Genomic DNA, 23,518 nt, shown 5'->3' on the forward strand with positions numbered 1-23,518 from the left:
GTTAGTGTTGCTTCTCTTCGGTCACACTGAAGAGTACCGTTGGAAACCGATAAGCTGTTTATATATCTTACCAAAGAAACAGCCGAGCAGTTAGGATAGAACGGAACCATTCTTAAAGCGGAGGTGGGGTTTTAATTTGCAAGTACATAATGTTATTTCTTTTTTCAAATGCCCCGCCGCCAATGGACAAAAGAATCTGAAGATTCGAGGGCCACCACTGCCGTGATTCGATAACTTTCGCACCATCGGCTGACATCGCTAGTAATGTGACCGTTCGGCTGATTGATATTGTTACAACGATTTTTTCGCAGTTAAAAATATTTAGTAATACCTCTTAAATCGCGTGCTAGACAGGCGAGTGTGTGTGTCTGCTTCATCGTAAATGCTGCGTATAAAATGTAAAGTTCCAAATCGAGTGTTAAGCGACGGAAAAGTGAGAAACTGACAATTTATTGTACCAAAAACCCCGTAGTCGCAACGTCTGTGGGTGTTCGTGTGCTATATGTGTGTATGGGGCTCCTTCGCCGCCCCCACACACACACCCATTACCCATTACCCATTACCCATACCAATGCAAAGACCCCATTCGCTGTTGTTGGTGTTGTTATTGCTATTGGCCATAATTAATTTGGTCTCGAAAATCCTTTGCCCTTGGTTATTTATTATTAATTTTTGTTTGTCTGCTGTTCTGGGCGCTCCACACAATATAATCAAATCTGTGCAAACAGCGGTGGTCGCATTTGCGAATCCAATTATCATGTGAATAACTCGCGCGTCTCGCCTCGAGTGGGCGAAATTTAAACAAATATACGCCCAGTTGCCCGTGTGTGCGTACCTAGTGTACAATCCGCATAGTGTGTGAATAAATGCCACTAAACACACAAAAATAAACGAAACGAAAACAAACTGATAACCGCAGAAGTCGGACTACGACAACGTCTACTTGGAGACCTCGGAGCACCATTTACGATCGTGCCATATAGTGTCGTATAGCTTATATTGCTTATATAGCTGTAGCCCCCTGCCGTCTCGAGATCCGATCCGATCCAATCTGATCCCGTCCCAACCCATCCCATCCGCCCTGCTCCTCACCTGCAGATAATCCGATAATTTAGTGGCCTTTAATTCAGAGCAGCGGGAAGGGTAAACAATGGAACAGAAACTGGGTTTCTTAGTTTGCATTTCGAGTATAAAAATTCACCCGAAACGTGTAAGTTTTGGAAAATGGAGTCGTCGAACGAACAGTTTAATTCAACAAAGTTTCACAGCCATGAGTAGCTCTTCATAATTATAAATATAAATATTTATCTGAATTATTAAATATTTAACTGAATGATCTTACTGGTCTTACTAGAGAATAATTAATCTTTCAAGCTTAACATTTTTAATGACAAAGTGATATGGTTTCATTTCCACTATATTAAGTTTACAGAACTTTAAAATATTATGCTTAAGGCTTTTTCAAGATTGTATGTTTTAAAATGTGGAATTTTCTCGCAAAGATTTTACGGAAATAATCACACATTACAACATATATTATTAAAAAAACACGAATGTGTTTTGGAATCTTTAAATTTGGAACATTTACATATGTAGTAGTATGAACTTGAGAAACTATTATTGAATCCATGTTGCCAAGTTTATGTAAATGCATATGTGTGTCTAAAGATTTCTTATTGGCCTCAGCGTCTAATACAAATACAAATTCTTTGAAAAGTTCCATCTAAATTAGAAACTGTGTTGATAGTAAGCTAGCTAAAAATTTCTCAATTCAAATGGCACTGTATAGTCATTCGAATAGAATGTATGATCAGCCAAACAATTTTGAACTTGATATTCAAATGTTCATGGTCAGAAATTGAAGAGTTTCTATTAGTAAAGTGGGGCAATCGAGCGTTTTCTCCCTAAAGATTGTGTTAGGTTAACAATTTTTAGTTATTATGCAGAATAAGAGCAATGGTAAAATTGATCTGGGTGTAGTCTGTGCAAGTTTTTGACTCAAAACAATGGTTTTTAAGTCAACTAAAATAGACATCTGAGTCACCGGGACTTGATTTCGGCTGGGAGAGATTTCCGTGTCACCCTTGTCACTGGACGGCATTGTGATTCAACCACTCAGGCACTTGCTCATTGTGGAATTTCTGGGCTATCTCCCAAAACCAAGTGGGCGAACGCTTCCCGTAAACGAATATGTGTAGTATGTAATACATATTAATATATTTCGATCCCATTTTAACCGATTTGTACATATAATTATTTGCTGTTCGGCTCGTGCAAAGTGTCAGCCCAACGAGATTAATTAGCCAGGGGTTTGTGTGTGGAAGCAATTGCCAGTGTCTGGGTTCCGGAGATGGCATGGTATGGGATGGAAAGTGAGCTGTTAACTGGGAACTGAGAACTGAGAACTGGGAAGCGCCTTGCCAGCCGTATGCTAATTAATTGCTCTTATTGCAGCCGCCGACGCCATGCCCAAGAGTCGAAGCAACAAAGCACCGGAGACAAACAACAACATGCGATCCTGCTAAGATCAGAGCGAACGCGAAGCCAGCACGATCATGAGTCGCCAGGAGGGAGCTGCATCCCGTCCAGCCGAGGGAGCGGCCGGCCCCGTCACATCGTCATCATCATCGACATCGTCCAACCACTCAGTGAGTGCTGTCCTAGGCAGCAAGATATCCACCTCAACGCCGCAAAAGAACGATGAGCAGCAGGAGCAGGAGTTTATCAATCAGAGCGTGGCCAGCGAGATCGAGGCCATGTCCATTTCGGGCTCTCCATCCGCGGACAGTAGCAGTGGCGCCACGGCCACAGCCACCATGAGCGGCAGTCCGGTGCCCAAGCGGCACTTGAGCACGGCCAATCTGTCGCGAATACGCCCGCAGTCGAGCTACTCGGCACGCGTGCTCATCTTCGACGACTCCGATCAGGAGGCGGCTGCCGCTGCAGCAGCACTTGCGGCAGCATCGTCGTCCTGCAACAGCAGCGTCAAGTCCTGCAGCGGATTGGAGCTGCTGCCCACCTCGCCGGCCAAGCTATCCATCGGCAACGACAGCACCAACGGCTCCTCCATGATGCGCAACCTGAATCTGACCAAGAGCTCGTCCGGCGGTCTGTCCGGAAGTTCTAGTTCTCTGCACTCTAGGGGATACACCGCCTTGCTCCGGAAGATCTCCTATCAGCAGCACACCAACTCGCTGCGCGCTGTCAGCAGCGGTAAGAGAATATCCCCACCACACAACCAATTTCTGCTGGTTTAATTTGTTAGAAGAACCATTTATTTGTTATGAAAAGATTTTCCTACGAAAGTAAGGTATATGTTCCCATCTTTGCACGATAACGATAATATTAGCTTTGAAAAAAAGGCTTATTTACAAGCTATTTTTATCGTTTTAGTAAGATGTGAATTCTGACTTAATTAGCACCCAAAGATTGACACCTATATTGTTGAACTAATCATGTTTGTCTGGCTGTCCTTGTATGCTTACAAAACCAAAATAACTTTCATTGAATTACCTTCAGATTAAAACGTATTAATTATACTTTTTCTAAAGACTAATCCCAGCATTTGGGATTCGTTTTCTTCTCCATATATTACCTGAATGAATACAAGAAATTTACTTATTTGTTCGTTACAGAAGCGTCCAACTTGCTGCGTATGCGTCACTCGTCGTTGGGGAAGTCAGCTCCCTGTCTCACGGGCAACTATTTTCGCCATGAACTGGCCGCTCCGTTACCAGTACAGCCCCCTGGCTTTGGGGCTTCTCCCTTGGGCGGTCACAACATTTCGAGGTCGGGCAGCTGTGCTGGCATTGGCTTGGCCAAGCACCACCATCACCATCACTTGCACGGCGTTGTGATGCGGGGGTCAGCTGGAGGAGGCGCTGGTTCCGGTGGTGGCTCCTCCAGTGGAGTTGCCCATCATCGCCTAAGTTTGGTCACCAACGCGGCTGCCGTGGCAGCGGCTGGCGGCTCCCGGGCCCATTCCCCATACTCGGCCAGTCCCGTGGATAGTCCGCGCCTCAATTCACCCATGCCATTTGCATTTGCTCCGATCAAAAGAATCGCCTCGTGCCGCGGCGTTGTCGCAGACGGACGTCGCTGGTCCGTCGCCTCGCTGCCCTCCTCGGGGTATGGAACCACGCCTGGTAGCTCCAATTTGTCGGTAAGTTTGTTTAGATATTCCAAACATTTACGTTTTATATTTACGTTAATTGTTTAATTATTTCATGTATCACAGTCTCAGTGCTCGAGTCAGGAGGCTCTCAACCAGTTGGCGCACAACATTCCGCCCGGAGTGCAGGAGGCGGATGCCGCTGCCGTGGCCGCCGGTGCCTGCTGCGCCGAGCACCTCAAACAGCATTGTCCCAAGCACTGCGCTCTGTTGCTAGCCGTTTCCCAAAAGCAACTGACGCCCCAGCCACCGAAGCCATCGCAGCTGAAACTGAAGACAGCGGCCTGCGTGAATTGCTGTGCCGAGCTGAGCGTTACCTGTGGTGGCCAGCAAGCCGTTGGTGGTGCTGGTAATGGTGGTTCATCCGCGAATATCTCCGCCTCGAGTGCAATGCAAGTTGGAGGTCGTATGTCGCCCTACTTTCGTCCGCGCTCAAGATCGCTGTCCAGCCCATCGCGTTCACCCATCGTGGACAATGAGATTGCTGTGATGAACACTTTGTACAAGGAGCGTTTTCCCAAGGCCACCCAGCAAATGGAGGAGCGGCTAAAGCACTTTATCAACGAAAATAAGAGTGCTGCATGCAATAGCTTCAGGGACTCGCAGCCGATAGTGCGGTAAGTCTAGTTCTTAAATCTGTTCAATCTGTTCTTCAGTTGATAAAATCGAGTATATGATACAGACAGACTCCTTATTTATTAGCCAAATCAGTATAGTTTCATTACAACTTGTTTTCTTCGTTCCTTGCAGCTTTGTGCATCATCAGGTATTGGAAATGGCAAGGGATTGCCTGCACAAATCGGAGGCCAAGCTGATAACCTCGCAATACTTTTACGAGCTGAGTGAAAATCTGGAACGTTTGCTAGTGGAGACAAAGGAGAAATCTCCGGAGGCGGCAGCTGAACTTAATGGTGTGATTAAAAAGCTGCTTTTGATTATTTCGCGACCAGCTCGATTGCTGGAATGCCTAGAATTCGACCCGCAAGAATTCTACGAGCTACTGGAGGCTGCAGAAGGACATGCCAAGGCAATGCCTGTGATAAAGGCGGACATTCCGCAATACATCATCCACAAGCTGGGGCTAAACCGAGATCCAATCGCAGAACTGCAACAGGAATTAAGGGAAACACAGCAGATGTGCTCGGAACAAGTTACCGTGGATGCGGATCCACTGCAACCCGGTGGCAGTTTGCTACTCAACTCGCCCTTAACCAGTGCAGCCAAGCAGTTAAGCAGCCTGGCCTTGGATTCCATTGCTTTGGACTCGGGAAGTGGCACAGTGACACCTCAACAGCCTCCTCAAACGCCAGTGGCTTCGTGTGACGCGGCACCCTCTTTTGCGCTGGCTATTAGCCAGATGAATGAGGAGAAGGGAGGATCAAGTAGTGCAGTTGGAGGATCTAGTGCGAAGGGGACGGGAGCTGAGGGATTATTCGGAGGATCGGCTGCACCAGTAACTGGCAGTGGAGTCCAACAACCCTCACCTCAAGAAAACGACTTTGACATTGTCAAGCTGATCTCAAATGGTGCTTATGGAGCCGTCTACCTGGTGAAGCACAAGACCACCCGTCAACGCTTTGCCATGAAGAAAATCAACAAAAATAATCTCATCCTGCGCAACCAGGTGGAGCAGGTCTTTGCGGAGCGTGATATTCTTTCCTTCGCCGACAATCCCTTTGTGGTCAGCATGTACTGTTCGTTTGAAACCAAGAAACACCTTTGCCTGGTGATGGAGTACGTGGAGGGCGGCGACTGCGGAACGCTGCTAAAGAACATCGGGCCACTGCCCGCGGATATGGCCCGCTTCTATTTCGCCGAGACAGTATTAGCCGTAGAGTATCTGCACAGCTACGGCATCGTGCATCGCGACCTCAAGCCGGACAACCTTTTGATCACGGCCTTGGGTCACATCAAACTAACTGATTTTGGGCTCTCCAAGATGGGTCTGATGTCATTGGCCACCAATTTGTATGAGGGTTATATCGACTCAGAAACGAGACAGTTTTCCGACAAGCAGGTATGCAAAATTTTCTTGTAGTTTCTAAAGAAAAATCTGTGAATATCTAAGTGTTAACTTCTTGATCCCTTCCAGGTTTATGGCACACCCGAGTATATTGCACCCGAAGTGATATTGCGCCAGGGCTATGGCAAACCTGTCGACTGGTGGTCCATGGGCATCATTCTGTATGAATTTCTCATCGGCTGTGTGCCGTTTTTTGGCGAAACCACTGAGGAACTGTTTGCGCACACCGTCAACGATGACATCGAGTGGCCGGACTGTGAGGACTGGCCTGTTCAAGCGGAGGCAAAGGACATAATCTCGCAGCTGCTGCAGCAGAATCCGCGGGATCGTCTGGGCACCCAATCGGGTGCGCTGGAGATGAAGGAGCACGAATATTTTCTGGGCATGGATTGGAATTCTCTGCTGCGGCAGAAGGCAGAGTTTGTGCCGCAGTTGTCTCACGATGATGATACCAGTTATTTTGACAGTAAGCTTTATAAGCTATATTGAAATAATGAATTATTATTTAATTTTAAATTTTTTCGACAGCCCGAATGGATCGCTATAACCATGATCTAGGTGGAGAAGATACGGACGACACGGATGACACTCCAGTCTTCGGCAGTTTCAATTCGTATACTCCGCAGTACAGAAAACAGCATTATAGCTGGTCGCGTCATGCCACGCCCACGTCTACCGATGGAGCGAAGCCAACGGGTCCACCGCCACTTGCATCGCTGCCATCGCGTGCGCAGGAGACTCCAGCAGCAGCAGTAGGACCCGCATCAACTGGCGCTCTGCCTAAACTTAAGTCGGGAATGGGAAGCGGAAGTGGAAGTGGCAGTGGTAGTGGTTCGGGTAGCGCCTCCCACGACGGAGTGGTCAACAAATTCTTGAACACGCCACAATTGCGAAAGCTAGATGTGAGTATTGATTTCTTGGAAAAGCGGCGATGGGTGATCAGTTATTCACGGACTTTATTAATGGAAAATTTCTTATAGCTCTCCTCAAGCTGCCTGAAGGTGCCGTCCACGCCGGATGCCGATTACTTGCCTGAATTGTTGCACAATGTGACGATTGGAAACGATGCTGAGTTGCGAATGCTTAAGCATTATCTCCAGCAACCAAATCCCGGCGCCACGCAGCGCATGCAGCAGCGGCATAGCATGCCACCAAATACAACTACGATCATTAGTACGCCGGCCACTCCGCCACCAACTCAAACTCAGGCGGCAATGTCGGCCACTCCGCCAACAGCTACGGTGGGCAGCTTTTCGCGCAGCACGCCGGAGAGTTCGCAAACGGACAGTGATGATTTTTCGCCACAGATCAACCGCAAACGGAAGGGTGTTTGCGCCAGAGACATTTTGCCGCGTTTCTCCATCTCGATAGAAGATGAAACCATTTCCGCGGGCAGCTCATCGACGGAGAACATGAACTTGCCAAGAGAACAGTCGCCGCTGGCTCTGCAGCATCAACCAAAATCCATGGACGGCAGCACCAGTGGCAGCAGCGTGAAGCATCATCGGTCCAGGTCTATTGTTAAGTCTGCATCGGCCTTGGGTTTGTCACTCATGACATCTCTGGACAACAGCCAATTGGCTGCACAGTTATGTGGAATTCAATCGCCGGGTGGTGGAGGCAATGGCTCCAGTACGGCCAGCTCAAGGGATACTTCTCCTTGCCGAGAGCTCTCGCCATTGGTTACAAATCTAAAGCCTCCGATCATCATACGACGTGGTCCCCGTGGTTTCGGCTTTACTGTTCATACCATTCGTGTGTACTATGGCGACACGGACTTCTATACAATGCATCATTTGGTCATGGCCGTGGACGAGGGCAGTCCAGCTTTTGAGGCGGGACTGCGGCCAGCGGATCTCATCACTCATGTCAATGGGGAGGCTGTGCAAGGCCTGTTCCACACACAGGTGCTGCAGCTGCTCCTCAGTGGTGGCGAGCACGTAACCCTGCGGGCCACTCCCCTCGAGCACACCAGCATTCAGAGCGGTGGGCGCAAGCGCGATCTCATGCAAAGCAAGCTGGCCAAGAAGGGTGTGAATCGCCAGAAGAAGCAGACAAAGCGAGAGCACGACAAGAAGCGCAAGACCTCGCTGTTTCGCCGCATAAGTAGCAAGCGTGCAAATGCAGAGATGCAGCAGGTAAAATCCCATTGTTGCTTTATGTAAGCCTCAACATTTAAACTAATTTTCTTGGTTATATGCATAATTTTAGTACTCAGCTGGCACTAGTTCACCCACCACACCATCGGCCAGAAACTTGTCGCCGTTGGATTCTTCGTATCACAGCAGCTGTTGCCAGTCGGCGGCCAACTCTTCATCGCAATCCACATCGCCCTCATCCTCATCGCCTAACACACCCACCGGTTCAAGTGGCTCCAATCACGGTGGCAACACAGGATCCGCTTCAGTTGCTCCCTCGGCCCTCAGTGTGCAATTGCCTGCTGCTCCGCCACCCACCCAGTTGGTGCTCCTGCCCCATGTGGGTGCCGTCGTTGGCAACAGTCCCACCTCTGTTGGAAATGTGCCGGGTAATGGGATTAGCCACAAGAATGCATTATCAGTTTATTGAACATTTCATCCTTATTTTGTACAGTCTCTCCCACTGGAGTCGTTCCGCAGCTGTACCAGCGTCCATCCACTTTACATGGTCTCAAGCACAAGCTGCATGCAGCCACCGCCGTAATAGCAGGCGGAGGCAACGCAAACAATCCCGCCGGAGGCCTGAAGACTCTACATACCACGAGCAACAATTCGTTGCCGAATCGACGGAAGTCTGTGGGTCACATTCCGCTCTCTCCATTGGCGCGAACTCCATCACCATCGCCGCTGCCATCGTCACCCACAAGATCTCCCTCCCCATTAGCATTTCCATTGGTGGGTCATCAGCCCGGTGCCTCTAACACCACACAGTCTTATAGTCCGGGGAGCACGCTGCCCACGTTGCAGACGGCGGTGAACGCAAACACCAAGAAGGCAGGATTTGCCCGAACCAAGTCGGCGGAACCGAGCTCTCCGCTGCTAAGGCGCGCCTTGTCACCGGATCGCTTGCATCCCCGTAGCGCTGAGACAAAGATATCGCCACTATGCTGTTCGCCGCCCATCAAACAGCCGACACACCAACGAGTGGTCACCACGACTTGGAGGTCGACGCCGGGCGGAGGTGCATCGGGAGCTGCAGGAGCGGTTTTGGGAGCTCCTTCAGCTCAGCCCCTGCAGTTGCTGCCTGCTGCTTCTGAGGAATCTCAAAAACAAACTGCTATGGCAACAGTTTTGTCCACAACCGCTGCCGGAACTGATCCAAGTGCCACCGCTGTGGTTACCCTGGCCAATTGTGAGCCGCTGCCGCGTATTGCTGAGGAGAAAGATTCGCCCACCAGTACCCAAGACAGCAGCAGTGTGTCCGATGGATTTATGCCCGCTATCGAGGAGTTCGCGGAGGGAGAATCCTCGTCTTCGCCCACTCAAACCCTGGAAAAGCCGACGAAGATAAAAGCCACCGAGCAGCCAGAGATGGAGCCTGCTGGCAAAAGCAAGAAGGTCGACCAGGGTAAGTTTGACGTATTTTCTAACAAGTTTATTTGCAAATAAACTGAAAATGTTCAAAGTTTTGAATCAGACATTCGAATTTTATTAGCCTAAAATGAGAGTACACATGAAATGAAAGCATACAACTTATTTGCATCCTTTTAGGTAAAACTACAACTCCTGGAACGCCCAAAACTAAACCCCACAACATTGGCTGTAAAACTTCGATGACAACGACAAAGCCCGCCAGTCCAAGCGTGACCATCTCCACAGCACCACGCAAGGATACAACGGTTGCGACCGGTGGAGGGACCTCTGGACCAGGAGGATCTGCAGCCACTTCATCTGCCAAGCAGAGAAAGTAGCGCCAGAGCAGCCGCGGTGGATATGGATGCTTGTGTTTTAAGTTTCGCGTTTAAATAATTATCCATGATGAGGATGGGCGTGGATGGAGGGCAGGAAACGGAAAGCCGCAGGAATTCAATATATATCTGTAGCGGGGGATTGCGTTTTAAACCTTTTTTCTAAGTAAGCTTGTGTTTTTGCGCAAATCATACAATTTAGCAATGAAATTAATTAGAAAATTCTGAAGCCTAGTAGTTTGTAGATGTCATAACTAAAGAAAAACAAAACAAAACAAAACCGCTTAAAAACTCTTAATGTAAATTAGTAGGCACGATAGCAAGTCGAGAAGGAGGAGCACGATATTCCAGTTGAAGCAAATATAAGAGGCACCACGCAATTATGTACTGTATATAAATGTGTAACATTGATAGAATTAACGAATTGTGGACTACGGATGATGAGTCGATGGGAGAGTCATGGAGCGAATGGCGCGGTGTTGGGCTGCGTTTATAACATTTTTGCGAATCTATACACTACGCCGAATTCAATATAAAATATATATTAAATAAATGTTATATGTGTGTGTACTTAAAGCGACTTTTTCATTGGTGTGGAGTTGTACAGATCAGGAAACGGGTGCAGCAAATATATGCGTAAATTAAAAATTATAGACTATGACTAATATAATAATTTGTTGTTAGGAATTTGATTTTTCCGAAGCGATTTTTGTTACAAAAAGCAAATACAAATATTTTACGTTGTTTTTTTGTATTTATAATCTAATACACTTGAGAAATTAAATCCTACCACAATTTAAATGTAAATTTTTTTTCTTTCCAAATTCAATTTATATTTTAGAAAATCACTTTCAAAAATTTTCAATAAATGAGTAAGTTTAATTTTTCTTAAGCCCATGTCGATAGGTCAAAACCAGACAGACGCAGTTATCGATAGAAAATTGCCAGCTGTGCAATAATTGTGCTATTGGCCAAATAACATTGTTTTCTATATCAATCTAGCACGAATATGCTGCCCAAACTGAAAATATCCGCATTCCTGCTGAAGGTGAGACTTTAAGTAGTTAAATTAACCATTTATGGGTTATCCGGACTCTTCGATTGCAGCGCCTGGAGCGAACAAAGCAGCAGTGTAGTGGTTGTTTATATGGAGTTTTCTACGGTGAAGGCACCTTACTCCTTCTGAGTTTCAACATTGAGTCCAGCTTGGGACAGCTTAACTACGAGCAGATCCAACACAGATTCCCGGCAGAACTGGATCTATGCGGACTGGTCAAGTTTGGTGGTTGCACTGATGGCGAGGCGCACCTTAATGAGGTCATCAAATCCGTGGATATCACCGATAATCCCATCCTATTGCAATGCGAATTGGGCACCTTGGTGGGCCTGCGGGCCTCGTTCTTCGTCCACGGAAAGTTGGAGGAGGTGACCTACGAAGTGATGGAGGCGGATCAGCTGTACAACGACTTTTGCTTCACCCGGCTGCACTGCGGATTCTATCTGCAAACGGCCGCCACACCTGAATCCGTGTCCCGGGAAATGCATGTGCTGCGCAAGAGGGTGGCCGACGGCAATCTGGTGTTTAATGTCCCGCAGACAAAAATTTTCATCAACAGCTACGGGCCCCTGGACACGCGGTTTACCTGCGATTCCCAAATTCAGGATCTTATAGACGTCATTCCCAGTCCAGGACATGAAAAGGAGACTACCGGGGGCGACAAAAAGAAGTCCAAAAGTCAGATCACGCCAATGAAGAGACTGGCGCCGACTGGCTGTGACTACGAGGTGATCCCCATCGATGTGATGCGCTCGCGCAGTCGTGATCCCGTGGCCCGGGACTCACCACCTCATCCGGCCCTTAGCATTGCAGTGGCCACTGAGGAACAGATCCGAGTACAGGTTCCATTAGAGATCGAAGCCATGGCCATTCTCTGCCGGAAGACCAAGCTCCAGCGGCTGTACGACGTGCTTATCGAGAGCATCTGTAGAGCTCTGAGATTGTTCGAATTGAGCCTGATTGAACATCTCACGGAGTCGGAAAGTGGAAAGCTGCTGGTGCCGGCTAGCTATCACTTTTATCCCCAAGAGTTTGGGCACTTCGTAAGCTGCGCTTATCTCGAAGATCTGGGTGACGATAAGCCCAGCATGCTGGAGAGACGCAAGCGCCTGCATCGACAATTTGCTTTGCCAGTCAGTCGTCCCTATTTTCGCAGAGCCAATCAGGTGCACTTCCTGGGTGAAACGGAGGACGCACCATGGACTCCCCTGCTAAATACCCACATCGGAGTCCGTCCCAGTGGAGTGGTCGACGGCAAGGAGTACTTAGTGAACGGTAATTACCATTACTATCACTACCTGCAACAGCAGGTGCAAGATAAGGGATGGGGATGCGCCTATCGCTCCCTGCAGACGATCTGCTCCTGGTTTGTGCTGCAGGGTTATACGAACGCACCGATCCCGACGCATCTGGAGGTGCAGGAATACCTTCACAAGATCAACGACAAACCTGCTGCATTCGTAGGATCATCTCAGTGGATTGGTTCGACGGAAATCAGCATGTGTCTGCAGGGATTCCTCAACGTGGATTCAAAGATTCTGCATGTAGCCTCTGGAGCTGAGCTGGCTACTGTTGCCTCCGAGCTCGCCATGCACTTCCAAACGCAAGGAACACCGGTGATGATTGGTGGCGGTGTGCTGGCCCACACCATTATCGGAGTGGACTACTGCGTGCAGACGGGTCAGGTGAAGTTCCTCATCCTGGATCCCCATTACACAGGTGCCGATGATCTGGCCACCATCCAAATTAAAGGCTGGTGTGGCTGGAAGGGCATGGACTTTTGGGACAAGGGCAGCTACTACAATCTTTGCATGCCCCAGCGGCCCATTTTGTATTAGGTTCAGATAGTTACCTTTCCATTTGCATTTAGGTAGGCGAGTATGAGTCCATTTGCTTTGCTTTGCTTAGGCATAAAGTATATGATTTTATATTGGGTAATATTTTTGTAATTAAAAATCAAGAAACATATTTTGTATGCATTTGTAAGCTGTTACTTAGCAGTTTTACGTTTGGCAATGATACAAGTCGACCCAACCTAAAGAACAATTTAGGTGAAGCTTTAAAGGGGTTTTTGTATAAATATTTTGATTTGTATGATACTTGTGTACTTTAATTTTATTCCACGTGTATGTTAAATGTCGATGCTATATATCCCACTCACTTATTAAACAATATTTTAAAATTGTAGCTTAGTAACAAAATGGAGACAGGTGTTAGTCCTAGAATAACTTCTTAATTGGAAGCAGTCCCAGATTAAACACCACTCTTAGAGTACTTCTTCCAGTAACGCTTCACATCATCGTGGCCATTCTTTTGCACCACCATTGTGCGAGTTCGCTCATTTTGCCACACCAGCATGTGGATCGACTGAGCGTAGTCTCTTAGCGTTACGAAATCTGTATGCGAGAGGAACTGATTGTACACCACGCCTTCGGTGTAGGTGAAGCGATTTCGCTCTAGTTCCCACAGCTTAATTTGATCAACGACTGTGGGAGGCAGGCAGGATTTGGACTGAATGGCAGACTCGACCAATCGCATATTGGGATGAGCATACTGCTCCAGATACGAGACAATCTGCTCTGCCGTAATACCGCCACGCAACGCCTGACGCACTGAGTCCCGAGTTAGCACGCCCACGACAAGATTGGGAAAGCGGTAGAGAAGCTCGGTGAACAGACCTAACACGGCCACCTGCAGCGGAGAATCAGTGTAGGCATACACCCGGTAATTAGTCTCCACAACGATGTAGCCACAGTCCTGAGTAGCCTCCTCATCCATGGCCACAGAGGCAGTCGCAGCCGCCTCCTTGCTGGTTACATTCAGAGCCAAACGTGTGGGATAAAAGCGTCCCTCCTTACGCTTACGCTGGAAGACCAGTCCAAACTCCCGTAGATGCTGCAGGAAGGTGAGCATCTGACTGTTCATGCCCTCCGAACTGTAATCCCTGCCCAGCGTTGAAAAACTGAGCTGGAACAACATGGACAAGCATTCCGGCAGGCTGATCCCTCTCTCTTCGCACGTGTCCAGGTACTGGAGCATAAAGTGCCACACCTGAGCTCGCGTGTCCAGCAGCAGGAACTGAAAGCCTTGCCGGGTGATTGTGATACCATCTCGTTCATCCCGTTTCATGAGATTGGCGTGCAGCAGAATCCTAACGGCGTCCGGACTGATGGCCTCCGCATCGGTGCCATTGCGATTTCCGGTACCGACCATGTAGTGCAAGACGCAGCGCCAGCGGGACATGGCGTATGTATCCAGGAAAGCAATGTCCCTTGGCTTTGAGTCCTTCTCCAGCGTGTTGGTCATGGGCCAAGGCTTTCCGCCGCCCAGCAGCACCTGGCGCACGCTTTTCTTAAAGGTGGGCGATAGCTCCCATGCAGAAAGGCCACCCGGAATGGCTGTGACTCGCCAGACGTTCAAAGCCGTCAGGCAGCTGGTTGCCTCGGCTTGCTCCCTGCAAAGGTAATAGATTGCACTGCTGTTTCTTAAACTTATTTAATAGAATCTTACTTGGCGCAACGTTGGGCCCCCCATGATGTGACCACCGCTTGTGGCACAGGTTGATCCACGAACAGTATCCTTATGATAAACTGCCGTGCTATCTCTGGAAGCTCCCGAAACACGGCCAAGCAAATAGGCGGGTAGTTGTAGAGCTTCTCCAGCGTCTCTGGCGTTTGGCGAGTGCGCAGATACTCCTGAAAGTCCTTGCATTCCAGGTTCGCAGGACCCTGCACCAAGGGCGACAGGCCGGTGGTTCCACTCCCCCCGGCAGCCGAGTACCGTCCAGTACCGGATTTCGTGTCGGCCATGACGGTTCGAATGTCGAATTGGTAAACAAAATATTTTCATCACACTCTCATCGATAGCCGGTCTTTCGTCGCGTGACAATCGATAGTATTTATCAAGGGCGTTACGAAGAGGGTCTTTCCCCGAAAATACAATACTTTCAGTCAATGTTCGATTAGATAAAAATAAATTTTTTTTATTAAAAAGGAAAACAGATTGTTAATTCAAAAATATATGTATGGATTAATACATGTTATTTTTGAGTTTACATTTTCCTTTAAAAAATCTTTTTCAAAAATATTAATGTAATGAAAGTATTAATTTATTCAAGAGGAACTATGGCCAGAGCGTCCCATTAATGCGAACAACAGAATCCCCTTTTCCACGCCCAGTTCTCGGCCACAGTGATGGCCCTCCCTTGTTATCGATTGCAGCTGTTACTCTGCACACGTGCTGGGCAAAGTATTTTTGTATTGTTATTTGATTTTACGAATTCTCCTGACAAAAAATGAGTGACGACGAGGAGCACTACGAACCGAAGGCGCACAAGAAGCTGCTGCAGGCCATCGGCAGTCTGGGCAAGGGACAGTACATCCAGAAGTCCACGCGCGACGAGCGGCAGTCGCGCCAGGATGAGTTCCAACTGGTGAAAGGTGTCTCGTCGGCGGAAACAGATCGTGCCCCCAGAGCCGTGGGTTTGAACGATCTGGTTGATATCCTGCGCACCTCCACCAAGCACAGTCAGACGGGCAAGAAGCTTAAGAACGTCCAGGGCAGCAAGAAGGTACTCGAGAAGCCGCTGGAGAAACCGGCAGCAGATCGCATTAAGCGAACCATTGGCTACGAGGGAGTGACCAAGAAGCTCGGTCGCTGGGATGCTGTGGTGGCTCAACAGAGATCTGCGGAGACGCAGGTAAGTGAATTTCAATTCATACGATGAAAGACATTAACTCCAAAACACATTACAGATCTTTCCCTTACCCTCCGAAACGGTTTACGTGAACACTTCGGCGAACACACGATCCCTAAACACACGGCTCAAATCCAATCTTGCTAAGGAACTCGAGGCTAACAACCTGAAACTACGGGAACTGCGGAAAGCTCAGATTGGGGACACCACGGATGAAAAAGAGCTGGCCAAGCAGGAGCGCCTTTTACTGCAAAAGAAGCTTACACGGGATGAGCTCTTCGCCCGTCGCAAGGAGCTGGCTTACCTGAAGATGCGCGAGTCTCAAAAGTCAGCAAAGGCACGCATGCAAAACAAAATCAAATCGAAAAAGTTCCACAAGCTGCAAAAGCGTCAAAAAATGTTGGAGCAGATGAAGGAGTTCGAGTTGCTGCAGAAAACCAACCCGGAAGCGGCGCTGGAAAAGCTAAATGCCCTGGAAAAAAGTCGAGTCCAGGAGCGCGCCAGCTTGCGGCACAAGAACACCGGTACTTGGGCTAAGAATCTGCAGATACGGGCCAAATACGACAAGGATGTGCGAAAGGATCTTGCCGAGCAGTTGGCTGTTAGCAGGGAACTGACCCAGAAAAAGCACCAGTCAGACAGCGAAGATGAAACTATCAACAAGAGAGTTGTTCCCGAAGAGGAGGAGAATGACTACGATCCCTTTAATCCTTGGACAAAACGAAAAGCTACTGAGGAAACTGAAAATGGAAAAGGTGAAGGTGAGGATGCCAATTGGCGACAATACTGGACAAAAAGGAATAAAAATGAAAAGTTACTGGAGCAGCATCGTAGGGATATGAAAGAAGTCCAGGATAACGACGAGCAGGAGGAGAATGGAACTATACAGAAACCATTAGCCGAAGTAAAACCCGCCAAGAAGATCCTAAAGAAATCGAAAGTTAAGATAGAAAATGGCTGGCAGGTGGAAGATATTAGCCCAACTAAACATAAAACAGTCAGGGGAAAACTGAATTCAAAAACCATTGACGACATTTTTGAGAAGCACGAAGATGAAATCAGAGCCAAACTAACTAAGAAAATGGAGAAATTAAAGGAACGGGTAAACAAACTTAAAGAAACCCCCGTCAAGGGAAAAAAGACGAAAAAGAAGGACGCCCTGCAAAACCTTAAAAGTCTGGCTTTAAGAAAGAGCAAGCAGCAGGTGGAGATTGATGAGCCTCTGAACTACGAGGAGGATAAAAACTCACAGATTAATATCCCTGCCCAATTGGAAGTTAATACAGAAAGCACGGAAACTCCAGCTGTGGACACCATAGATCCCAACAAGGTAACCACTTTAGTGTTCAGCCAAAAAAAGAACAGCTCGGGAGGTCTTAATGATGCTCTGATAGACGACGAAGCTGCAGAATACGACGAGGAAGACGCGGCTGCTGAACGGCAGTTGACAATCAGTCAGGCCTTCGAGGACGATGACATTGTAGCTGATTTTAATCGGGACAAAAGCAAAGACTCGGAGCTGAAAAACACTGAGCTTCAGCTGGCCCTGCCTGGATGGGGTTCCTGGGCGGGTGCTGGCATTTCGAAGGAGGTAATGGAGCGACGAAACAAGCGGCTTCTCCTTAAGTTGGCCGCTCCAGAAAAGCGTCGTGACGAAAATAAGGACAATCTTTACCTCAACGAGTCAGCCAGCAAGAAGGCGCGCGAGCACATGGTCTCCAGCATCCCATTTCCTTTCCGATCCCTAGCAGACTACGAAGCCAGTATCCGTGCCCCAGTTGGGCGGAACTTTGTACCGGAGACGGCCTTCCGCATGCTGACCCGTCCGGCTGTCATCACGCGCAAGGGTCAGGTAATCGAGCCTATGACGGAGAGCGAGCTGGTCAAGCCGGACAGACGCCTACGTCACATCGTGGACAGGAGGATAAAGCGCATACCGAAAGTCCCATCCAAGGCCAAGATAGCATAGAACTAGGAATAGTTTTAAAAATAAATCGGAATAAAATAAATGAATAGGAAGTCAATTTTGTCTACTGTTTTATGTTAAAAAAGCCATAGCATATAGGTGACATAGGATAGAAATGAGGAAAATCAAGAAAGAACATAGGTTATGCTGCAAGAAAGTCGCTGTTAAATTTACCCATCTTGTAGAATTAATATTAATTGCTTTTATGTAAAACCGAAATTGTTTAAACACTGTGGATAATACCAACGAACGGTGATGTATAAATACATATATAGATTAATAGACCAGTGAGGGAAAGAATTCAAAACACATATACCAACGAAAACCAAAAATTCTGTTATAAAGATCTATTAGTACGTGTATATGTTTATCTTTATGCTTAAAGATATATCCTAAAAATTACATTACAAAAAAACATAAGGCTTAAAATGATCGTTATGAACACAGGAAAATGTTATATTTGAAATCGATAGCTTTTGTAACCGTGCGCAATGTGACCAGACTATCCGTGTCCATGAAACGATAGCACTCCGTTAAGTTTTTAGGTATTTTGTGGAGTTTCTCACGGACGGCAAGCACATTTTGGAATTAATAATTTCCGCAGGTTCTTGTGTTAAACCAACGATTTTCGCCGCGGAAATGTACGAACTAAAGACTCTGCTGCCGCAATTCGACATCAAGCTGCCCACCTGCATGTATCACCTCAAGAACGTGAGCCTGGCGGCGGATCCTCTGGCCAGCGGCTCCTCCACATCAGCTACCACATCCGCGTCCACATCATCATGCGTAAGTTAAAGTGCCAGGCCGGTAAGAAGTTGGTCGGGTCGCAAGGACAGTGAATTTACGACATATGTCTACAACGCCACATCCATTCCATTCCCGCATGTGTGATCCTTGCCAGAAATTGGAGGCCAACTGGATCAGCAAAACAGGGCGAAACGCAGCCACATGTGCACTTGATTTGGACTCTTTAGGCCGACAAATACAGCGACTGCTAAAGGTTAAGACCACCAAACTAAAATACGAAATTCTATTTATAAACCACCGACTAACAAAAAAAAAGAAAAACTCAGTACCAGAAATATTTATAATGCATCCATGCTTCGTTTGTGTGTTCTTGTGGCCTTGGCCAATTGACTATGGAGCACCTTGTGTTAACTAACATATCCTCATTTTTTGCTTTTACTTTCAGGACGATACGGCATCAGTGGCTGCCCGCCAGGAGAAGGTTCTCAAGCAGCTGGAGGAGCTCAAGGCGCAGCTGGGACAAATCCGGGCAGGACTCGGGGTCTGCGGCAAGACCTTCCAGCACACGACTGCCTTCCAGAATGGTGGATTAAAGGAGGTACGACTATTAGTCCCAATACTGCGAAATGTGTCTCAACAGTAGGTTTGCTACTCCCGAAAAGCTTTAAAGTTAACAATATTTAGAAGCCGATGTAATGGGATTTAATTATGTGTAACATAGCTTTGAAAAGTCTTCGCTAAACTAGAGAGTTTCATAACCTTTAAGGCATATTTAATTATAATATTTTAAATAAATCAACGACAGGTGCCACTGCAGGATGTCGTCATCAATGGACATCCCAACTTTATACCCTATGCCTTGTTGGCCTTGAAGAATGCCTGGCGTGATCTGTACACCATTGATGTCAAGACCTTTACGCACTCAACGATGGCCGACATTGGACCAGCAGCTCGTGAATTCGAGGCCAACTTGGCGAAGGTTCCAGTAAATCCAGTTTTGCCCAAGATTAGTGTGACGCTCATCTGGAAGAACTGTGAGTAAGAGATATGGCGTATCACCAAAATTTCCATTTATTTATATTGCAAAGTAAATCCATAAATATGGAATTAGCTGATCTTGATTCCCATTCCTAACCCCTCCACAAAGTACAAGTACTGATTATGCAATGCTTTCCAGGCGAACACACCGAGATGATCAGCTCGCCCACCATGTACGTGCCCATCTACGGAGAAGTTAACATCATTCGCTATCTGGGCCGTGTGGGTCCAGCCGAGTATCGCTATGAGGGCTCTCCGCTCTGCAATGAGATCGACCTCGTCCTGGACATCTGCTACCAACTGCTGCGCTGCAACACGCACAAGACGCAGGTGGCTATGGTGCGCCTGCTGGACAAGCGACTGCAGAAACAGCAGTATTTCGGTGGATCCCAGATGTCGGTGGCAGATATCGGAGTCTACAGCTCACTGATACGCATGCCAGCTGTTACCGATAAGGATCTGACGCCTGCGCTTTTGGCTTGGAGGAAAAGGGCTAAGCTCGTGGTTCAGATCTAAATACATTATTCGACAAAGGCGAACAAATAAATTATAGAATTCAATGTGATGGAATGTGTAGTTTTGTGTACCCTTTAGTTTCTTAAAAAAACCCAAGAACATTTATTCCCAACAAACTCAATGATCATTATTTTTTCGGTAATTTTATTTGGCTTATTTATCTTTGCTGCAATTCTGTTTCTGTTTGAACAATGCGCTTCATCGTTTCTATACTGCAATAGCTGGTTTTAAACTTACTTTGTCAACTTTGCACTTAAAAATTGCTTAATCGCTAGGTTCCATATTTGCTTTTATTCTTGAAATCCATTGATTGTTTATTATGTGTATGCTGTGTCATTACGTACGATAGGATGCCGCGTCGCGAATTGGGACATTTGTATTTCGTTTCCGCTCATAAAAATGTGTGTATGTATATTTTTAAATATTAAATACCTAGTACATATGCTGTGTATATATTCATGTATATTGATAATCAGTTTCTGTTTGAGTTTCTTGTATTATCGGTTTTATTTTTGTTTCTGTGTTGCTAGATGCGTATAAAGGATTTGGAGAAGTCCCTGAACTCTTAATTGCTTGCCCACAGGCTGGGAATTGAGTTAGCCCGCGTATACCTGTAGCTTATACGAATCATCTTAGTTATCAAAGTAAAAGTGAGTCGATAAAATCATCTTAGGACCATTGTTTCAACTACCCTCGTATAAACATGGTAAATAATTGTTTTCTCAGTTGTTCGGTTTAGTTTTGAAACGTTTATAATTAGAATTAATCATAGTAATAATGTTGGAGAAATGAAAAGGCGGTGGCTCGCCGCCTTGGGCAGGAGTGGGAGGAAGAGATGACGCGACTCTGGCCTGGCTGCATTATGTGGTCTCGCCCTTGCCGCTGTCATCAGCGGATTCGGCATCGTCCGCTCCGGCAGCGGCCGCCTCCCTGCCCATCGCGTTGTTCTTGCACTTGCTGTTGCCTCCATTATTTTTGCTAATCGGCGCCGTGGCACTGTCCTCATCCTCATCCTCGTCCTCATCATCGTCGTCGTCCTCATCGAAGTCATCATCAGATGGCAGATCATCCTCCGTCTCCAGGTCGAAATCATCATCGTAGAAGTTGGCATCCAGGCCAGACTCCGTTGTGGGCTTGCGCGTGGGCTTCAGGCAATAATCCTCCAGGGTCATCGGCACCACAATGCCCTCCCGCTTGGCCTCAGCGTTGGCAGCCAGTGCCTGTTTCCGTATGATGTTTGGATACTCATTGTCCTTACCCTGAAATCAGCAAGTCCTTATTAAAGAGCCAAGTAGCGTTTGTAAATGTCTAGTATACGGACTTCAAGCGTTGCGTTATTTAATTTGATTGGTGGTTTAGTCTTCTTTATAATATTTAACACACAATTATTAGATTAAGTATTATAAAGGTTGAATAAGTTTCATTGGTAAAACAAGTATTTATTTAATTCTTATGAAAAGAGAACGTATTACAATGTAATACTGGACATATGTACGTTTGAAGAACAAAAATCAAGGCATGCAATTATAAGTGAATAATAACGAACAAATTAACAAATGTGCATTGAAACCCAGTGAACTAAAACTCAGTAAACTAGATCTGGGCCTACCAACTAAAGTAGATTGTAAATCAGTCTACTCCATAATCCACATTGAAAATTGTCCCTTTTGCATCGCTTTCATTATGAGAAGTCCGTATACTAGACATTTACTACGACTAGAAGAGCCAGTCTAACCTGTGAGTCCCGCCATCGGCGGTACATGACCGAGGCGTCCACGTTGGCCGGCGAGAATGTGTTCGGCTCGTTGAGCAGCGATATGACCGACAACAGGATGGTGCGCACATTCTGCGTGGGATTCCAGCGCTCGCAGGGCAGCTCCCCGCTCTGCGGATCATCCACCGGCGGATGTAGTATGGATATGCACAGATCACCGTTCTCGTACACATTTGGGTGCCAGACCTTGGTCAGGAAGCGTATGGATGGCGGTGAGTATGGATAGTCGTGCGGGAACTTCATGTGCGCCTTGAAGTAGCCGCCTTGGTAAAGGGTGTCCGGTGGCCCGAAGATGGCCACCTCCCATTCGAACAAATTGTCGTCGTTGATCAGTTTGACGCGGAATCCCTCCACCGGCTCTTCCTGCAGTGACTTGTACTCCATGGCCAGGGCGCGAACTGCCGAGCTGCTGGGCGTGGTGGTGGGGGCGGCACCGGTGGCGGACGACGAGGTCGCCAGGGATCCTGAGCTCGCCATCATTGTGGAGGACGATGTCGCATGCTGCGATGTGGAGGCGGCGGTGGTCATTTGTTCAGCCACTTGCAGTTGTTGCCGTGCTCTGTTTGTAAAAAAGTTATCCGAATGCCGAGACATGTTAATATTTTGATTTAAATATGTTTACGGATTGTTTAAAATGGCTACTATCTAAGGCTACCACTTTCTTGCCCGCGAGTGTCTATTTGCAGGGTCAATATCTTGCTGCCTGCTGATGAATTCAAGGTGAGCACGTCACAAAAGCGATGACTGTGCGGCTGCTTGAAAATACTGGGCTGGGAAAACTGCGAAATTTTGCTTAAAACCTGGTCTAGTTGTACGGGAGAATCGCGGGAAATATTCTTCTATATATGTCGTTTTTGAAAATGGGGGAAACTATTTTTGCTCTTGACGTTACTCTTGATTTTGTTGTTGTTACTTTCACAGCAGACAACACAGAATTAATTACCGATTGCTAAACAAAACTTGAGTGGAAAATTGATTTCTATATAGCAAAGCCGACAGCCCGATTATACGTACCTGAGTGGGCAATTTTTTTACTTTTTTAATGCGTTTTTAATGCTTTTTATTATTGTTGTTTGACTTGCAACAATTTCACTTTACAAAACAAAAACCAGGGTGGCATTATTTTAACCAGGGATGGCCATGCTGAGTCTGCCGCTAAGAAGGTGACGTTTGCACATATTCTCAGCGCGCAGCAATACGAGCGCGAGTGACGTCACAAGTATCGCAATTCTAGTGAGTTTCGAATTTGTACAACAAATATTTGACTATGCTTTGGGAGAACTATCAGTGTATATTAATGTATATATATATACAATGCATTTTTATATTAGGTGTAATATAAAATAAGGTTTGCTTTTCAATATAAGACATATATAAAAGACTGTAACATGTAGCTATGTAAATAGCTAAATAGCGATATTAGTACAATTTTAAAATAAACCTTGTAAAATTTTCCTATATTCTCCAAGAGCATTTCATTATCTGTAAGGCTTTCTAAAATCTGCATGTAACTTAAAATATGGTGTAAACAATAAAAACATTAGTAGTTAAGTGCATTTAATTTATTACTATTACATATGTATAAACGTTATGAAGTGAAATTCAAGGAACGAAGTATATTTGTTATGCTGGTGTAACATAATT

At 46.7% G+C, this 23,518-nt stretch overlaps 6 protein-coding genes across 14 annotated transcripts; 4 read left to right on the top strand and 2 right to left on the bottom strand.

Annotated features, from left to right (window-relative positions):
- The first annotated feature begins 19 nt into the window (after positions 1 to 19).
- Positions 20 to 10,656, top strand: LOC120447471 (microtubule-associated serine/threonine-protein kinase 1). Of its 4 annotated transcripts, XR_006356477.1 has the most exons (12): positions 256 to 398; positions 2,455 to 3,213; positions 3,636 to 4,162; positions 4,238 to 4,788; positions 4,922 to 6,188; positions 6,264 to 6,660; positions 6,723 to 7,096; positions 7,175 to 8,332; positions 8,406 to 8,721; positions 8,787 to 9,740; positions 9,884 to 10,246; positions 10,389 to 10,656. XR_006356477.1 is itself a non-coding variant. In XM_044005931.1 (11 exons), exons 2-11 carry the CDS (start codon positions 2,556 to 2,558, stop codon positions 10,081 to 10,083), a joined length of 6,402 nt encoding a protein of 2,133 aa, XP_043861866.1. In that variant the 5' UTR covers positions 20 to 123; positions 2,455 to 2,555; the 3' UTR covers positions 10,084 to 10,656. The 4 variants fall into 4 exon arrangements, 3 of the variants coding, with proteins under 3 accessions (XP_043861866.1, XP_039484796.2, XP_043861865.1); XM_044005931.1 differs by lacking the exon at positions 256 to 398 and adding an exon at positions 20 to 123 and having other exon boundaries at positions 9,884 to 10,656; XM_039628862.2 differs by having other exon boundaries at positions 9,884 to 10,656.
- Positions 10,657 to 10,976: 320 nt separating this feature from the next.
- LOC120448036 (probable Ufm1-specific protease 2) lies at positions 10,977 to 13,324 on the top strand. The gene is made up of 2 exons (XM_039629780.2): positions 10,977 to 11,128; positions 11,188 to 13,324. Exons 1-2 carry the CDS (start codon positions 11,090 to 11,092, stop codon positions 12,973 to 12,975), a joined length of 1,827 nt encoding a protein of 608 aa, XP_039485714.2. The 5' UTR covers positions 10,977 to 11,089; the 3' UTR covers positions 12,976 to 13,324.
- Positions 13,220 to 15,010, bottom strand: LOC120448037 (general transcription factor IIH subunit 4). Its single transcript, XM_039629781.2, has 2 exons — positions 14,648 to 15,010; positions 13,220 to 14,591 (listed from the first exon to the last, which is right to left on the bottom strand). The coding sequence occupies exons 1-2, from the start codon at positions 14,944 to 14,946 to the stop codon at positions 13,391 to 13,393; spliced, it is 1,500 nt and encodes a 499-aa protein (XP_039485715.2). The 5' UTR covers positions 14,947 to 15,010; the 3' UTR covers positions 13,220 to 13,390.
- A 328-nt stretch (positions 15,011 to 15,338) lies between these two features.
- Positions 15,339 to 17,857, top strand: LOC120448035 (U3 small nucleolar RNA-associated protein 14 homolog C). Its single transcript, XM_039629779.2, has 2 exons — positions 15,339 to 15,836; positions 15,892 to 17,857. The coding sequence occupies exons 1-2, from the start codon at positions 15,432 to 15,434 to the stop codon at positions 17,800 to 17,802; spliced, it is 2,316 nt and encodes a 771-aa protein (XP_039485713.2). The 5' UTR covers positions 15,339 to 15,431; the 3' UTR covers positions 17,803 to 17,857.
- Positions 17,858 to 18,336: 479 nt separating this feature from the next.
- On the top strand, positions 18,337 to 20,149 carry LOC120448748 (probable aminoacyl tRNA synthase complex-interacting multifunctional protein 2). Of its 2 annotated transcripts, XM_039630928.2 has the most exons (5): positions 18,337 to 18,585; positions 18,701 to 18,799; positions 18,992 to 19,144; positions 19,352 to 19,580; positions 19,724 to 20,149. In XM_039630928.2, the coding sequence occupies exons 1-5, from the start codon at positions 18,439 to 18,441 to the stop codon at positions 20,098 to 20,100; spliced, it is 1,005 nt and encodes a 334-aa protein (XP_039486862.2). In that variant the 5' UTR covers positions 18,337 to 18,438; the 3' UTR covers positions 20,101 to 20,149. The 2 variants fall into 2 exon arrangements, with proteins under 2 accessions (XP_039486862.2, XP_043861968.1); XM_044006033.1 differs by lacking the exon at positions 18,701 to 18,799 and having other exon boundaries at positions 18,338 to 18,585.
- A 685-nt stretch (positions 20,150 to 20,834) lies between these two features.
- On the bottom strand, positions 20,835 to 23,036 carry LOC120448747 (ubiquitin-conjugating enzyme E2 R2). 5 transcript variants are annotated; one of them, XM_039630927.2, is made up of 3 exons: positions 22,889 to 23,036; positions 21,836 to 22,433; positions 20,835 to 21,359 (listed from the first exon to the last, which is right to left on the bottom strand). In XM_039630927.2, exons 2-3 carry the CDS (start codon positions 22,400 to 22,402, stop codon positions 20,961 to 20,963), a joined length of 966 nt encoding a protein of 321 aa, XP_039486861.2. In that variant the 5' UTR covers positions 22,403 to 22,433; positions 22,889 to 23,036; the 3' UTR covers positions 20,835 to 20,960. The 5 variants fall into 5 exon arrangements, with proteins under 5 accessions (XP_039486861.2, XP_043861972.1, XP_043861970.1 ...); XM_044006037.1 differs by having other exon boundaries at positions 20,835 to 21,353; positions 22,889 to 23,035; XM_044006035.1 differs by lacking the exon at positions 22,889 to 23,036 and adding an exon at positions 22,541 to 22,785.
- Positions 23,037 to 23,518: the final 482 nt, after the last annotated feature.

The sequence above is a fragment of the Drosophila santomea genome, chromosome 3L, assembly GCF_016746245.2.
Source record: "Drosophila santomea strain STO CAGO 1482 chromosome 3L, Prin_Dsan_1.1, whole genome shotgun sequence".
Classification (NCBI taxonomy): domain Eukaryota; kingdom Metazoa; phylum Arthropoda; class Insecta; order Diptera; family Drosophilidae; genus Drosophila; species Drosophila santomea.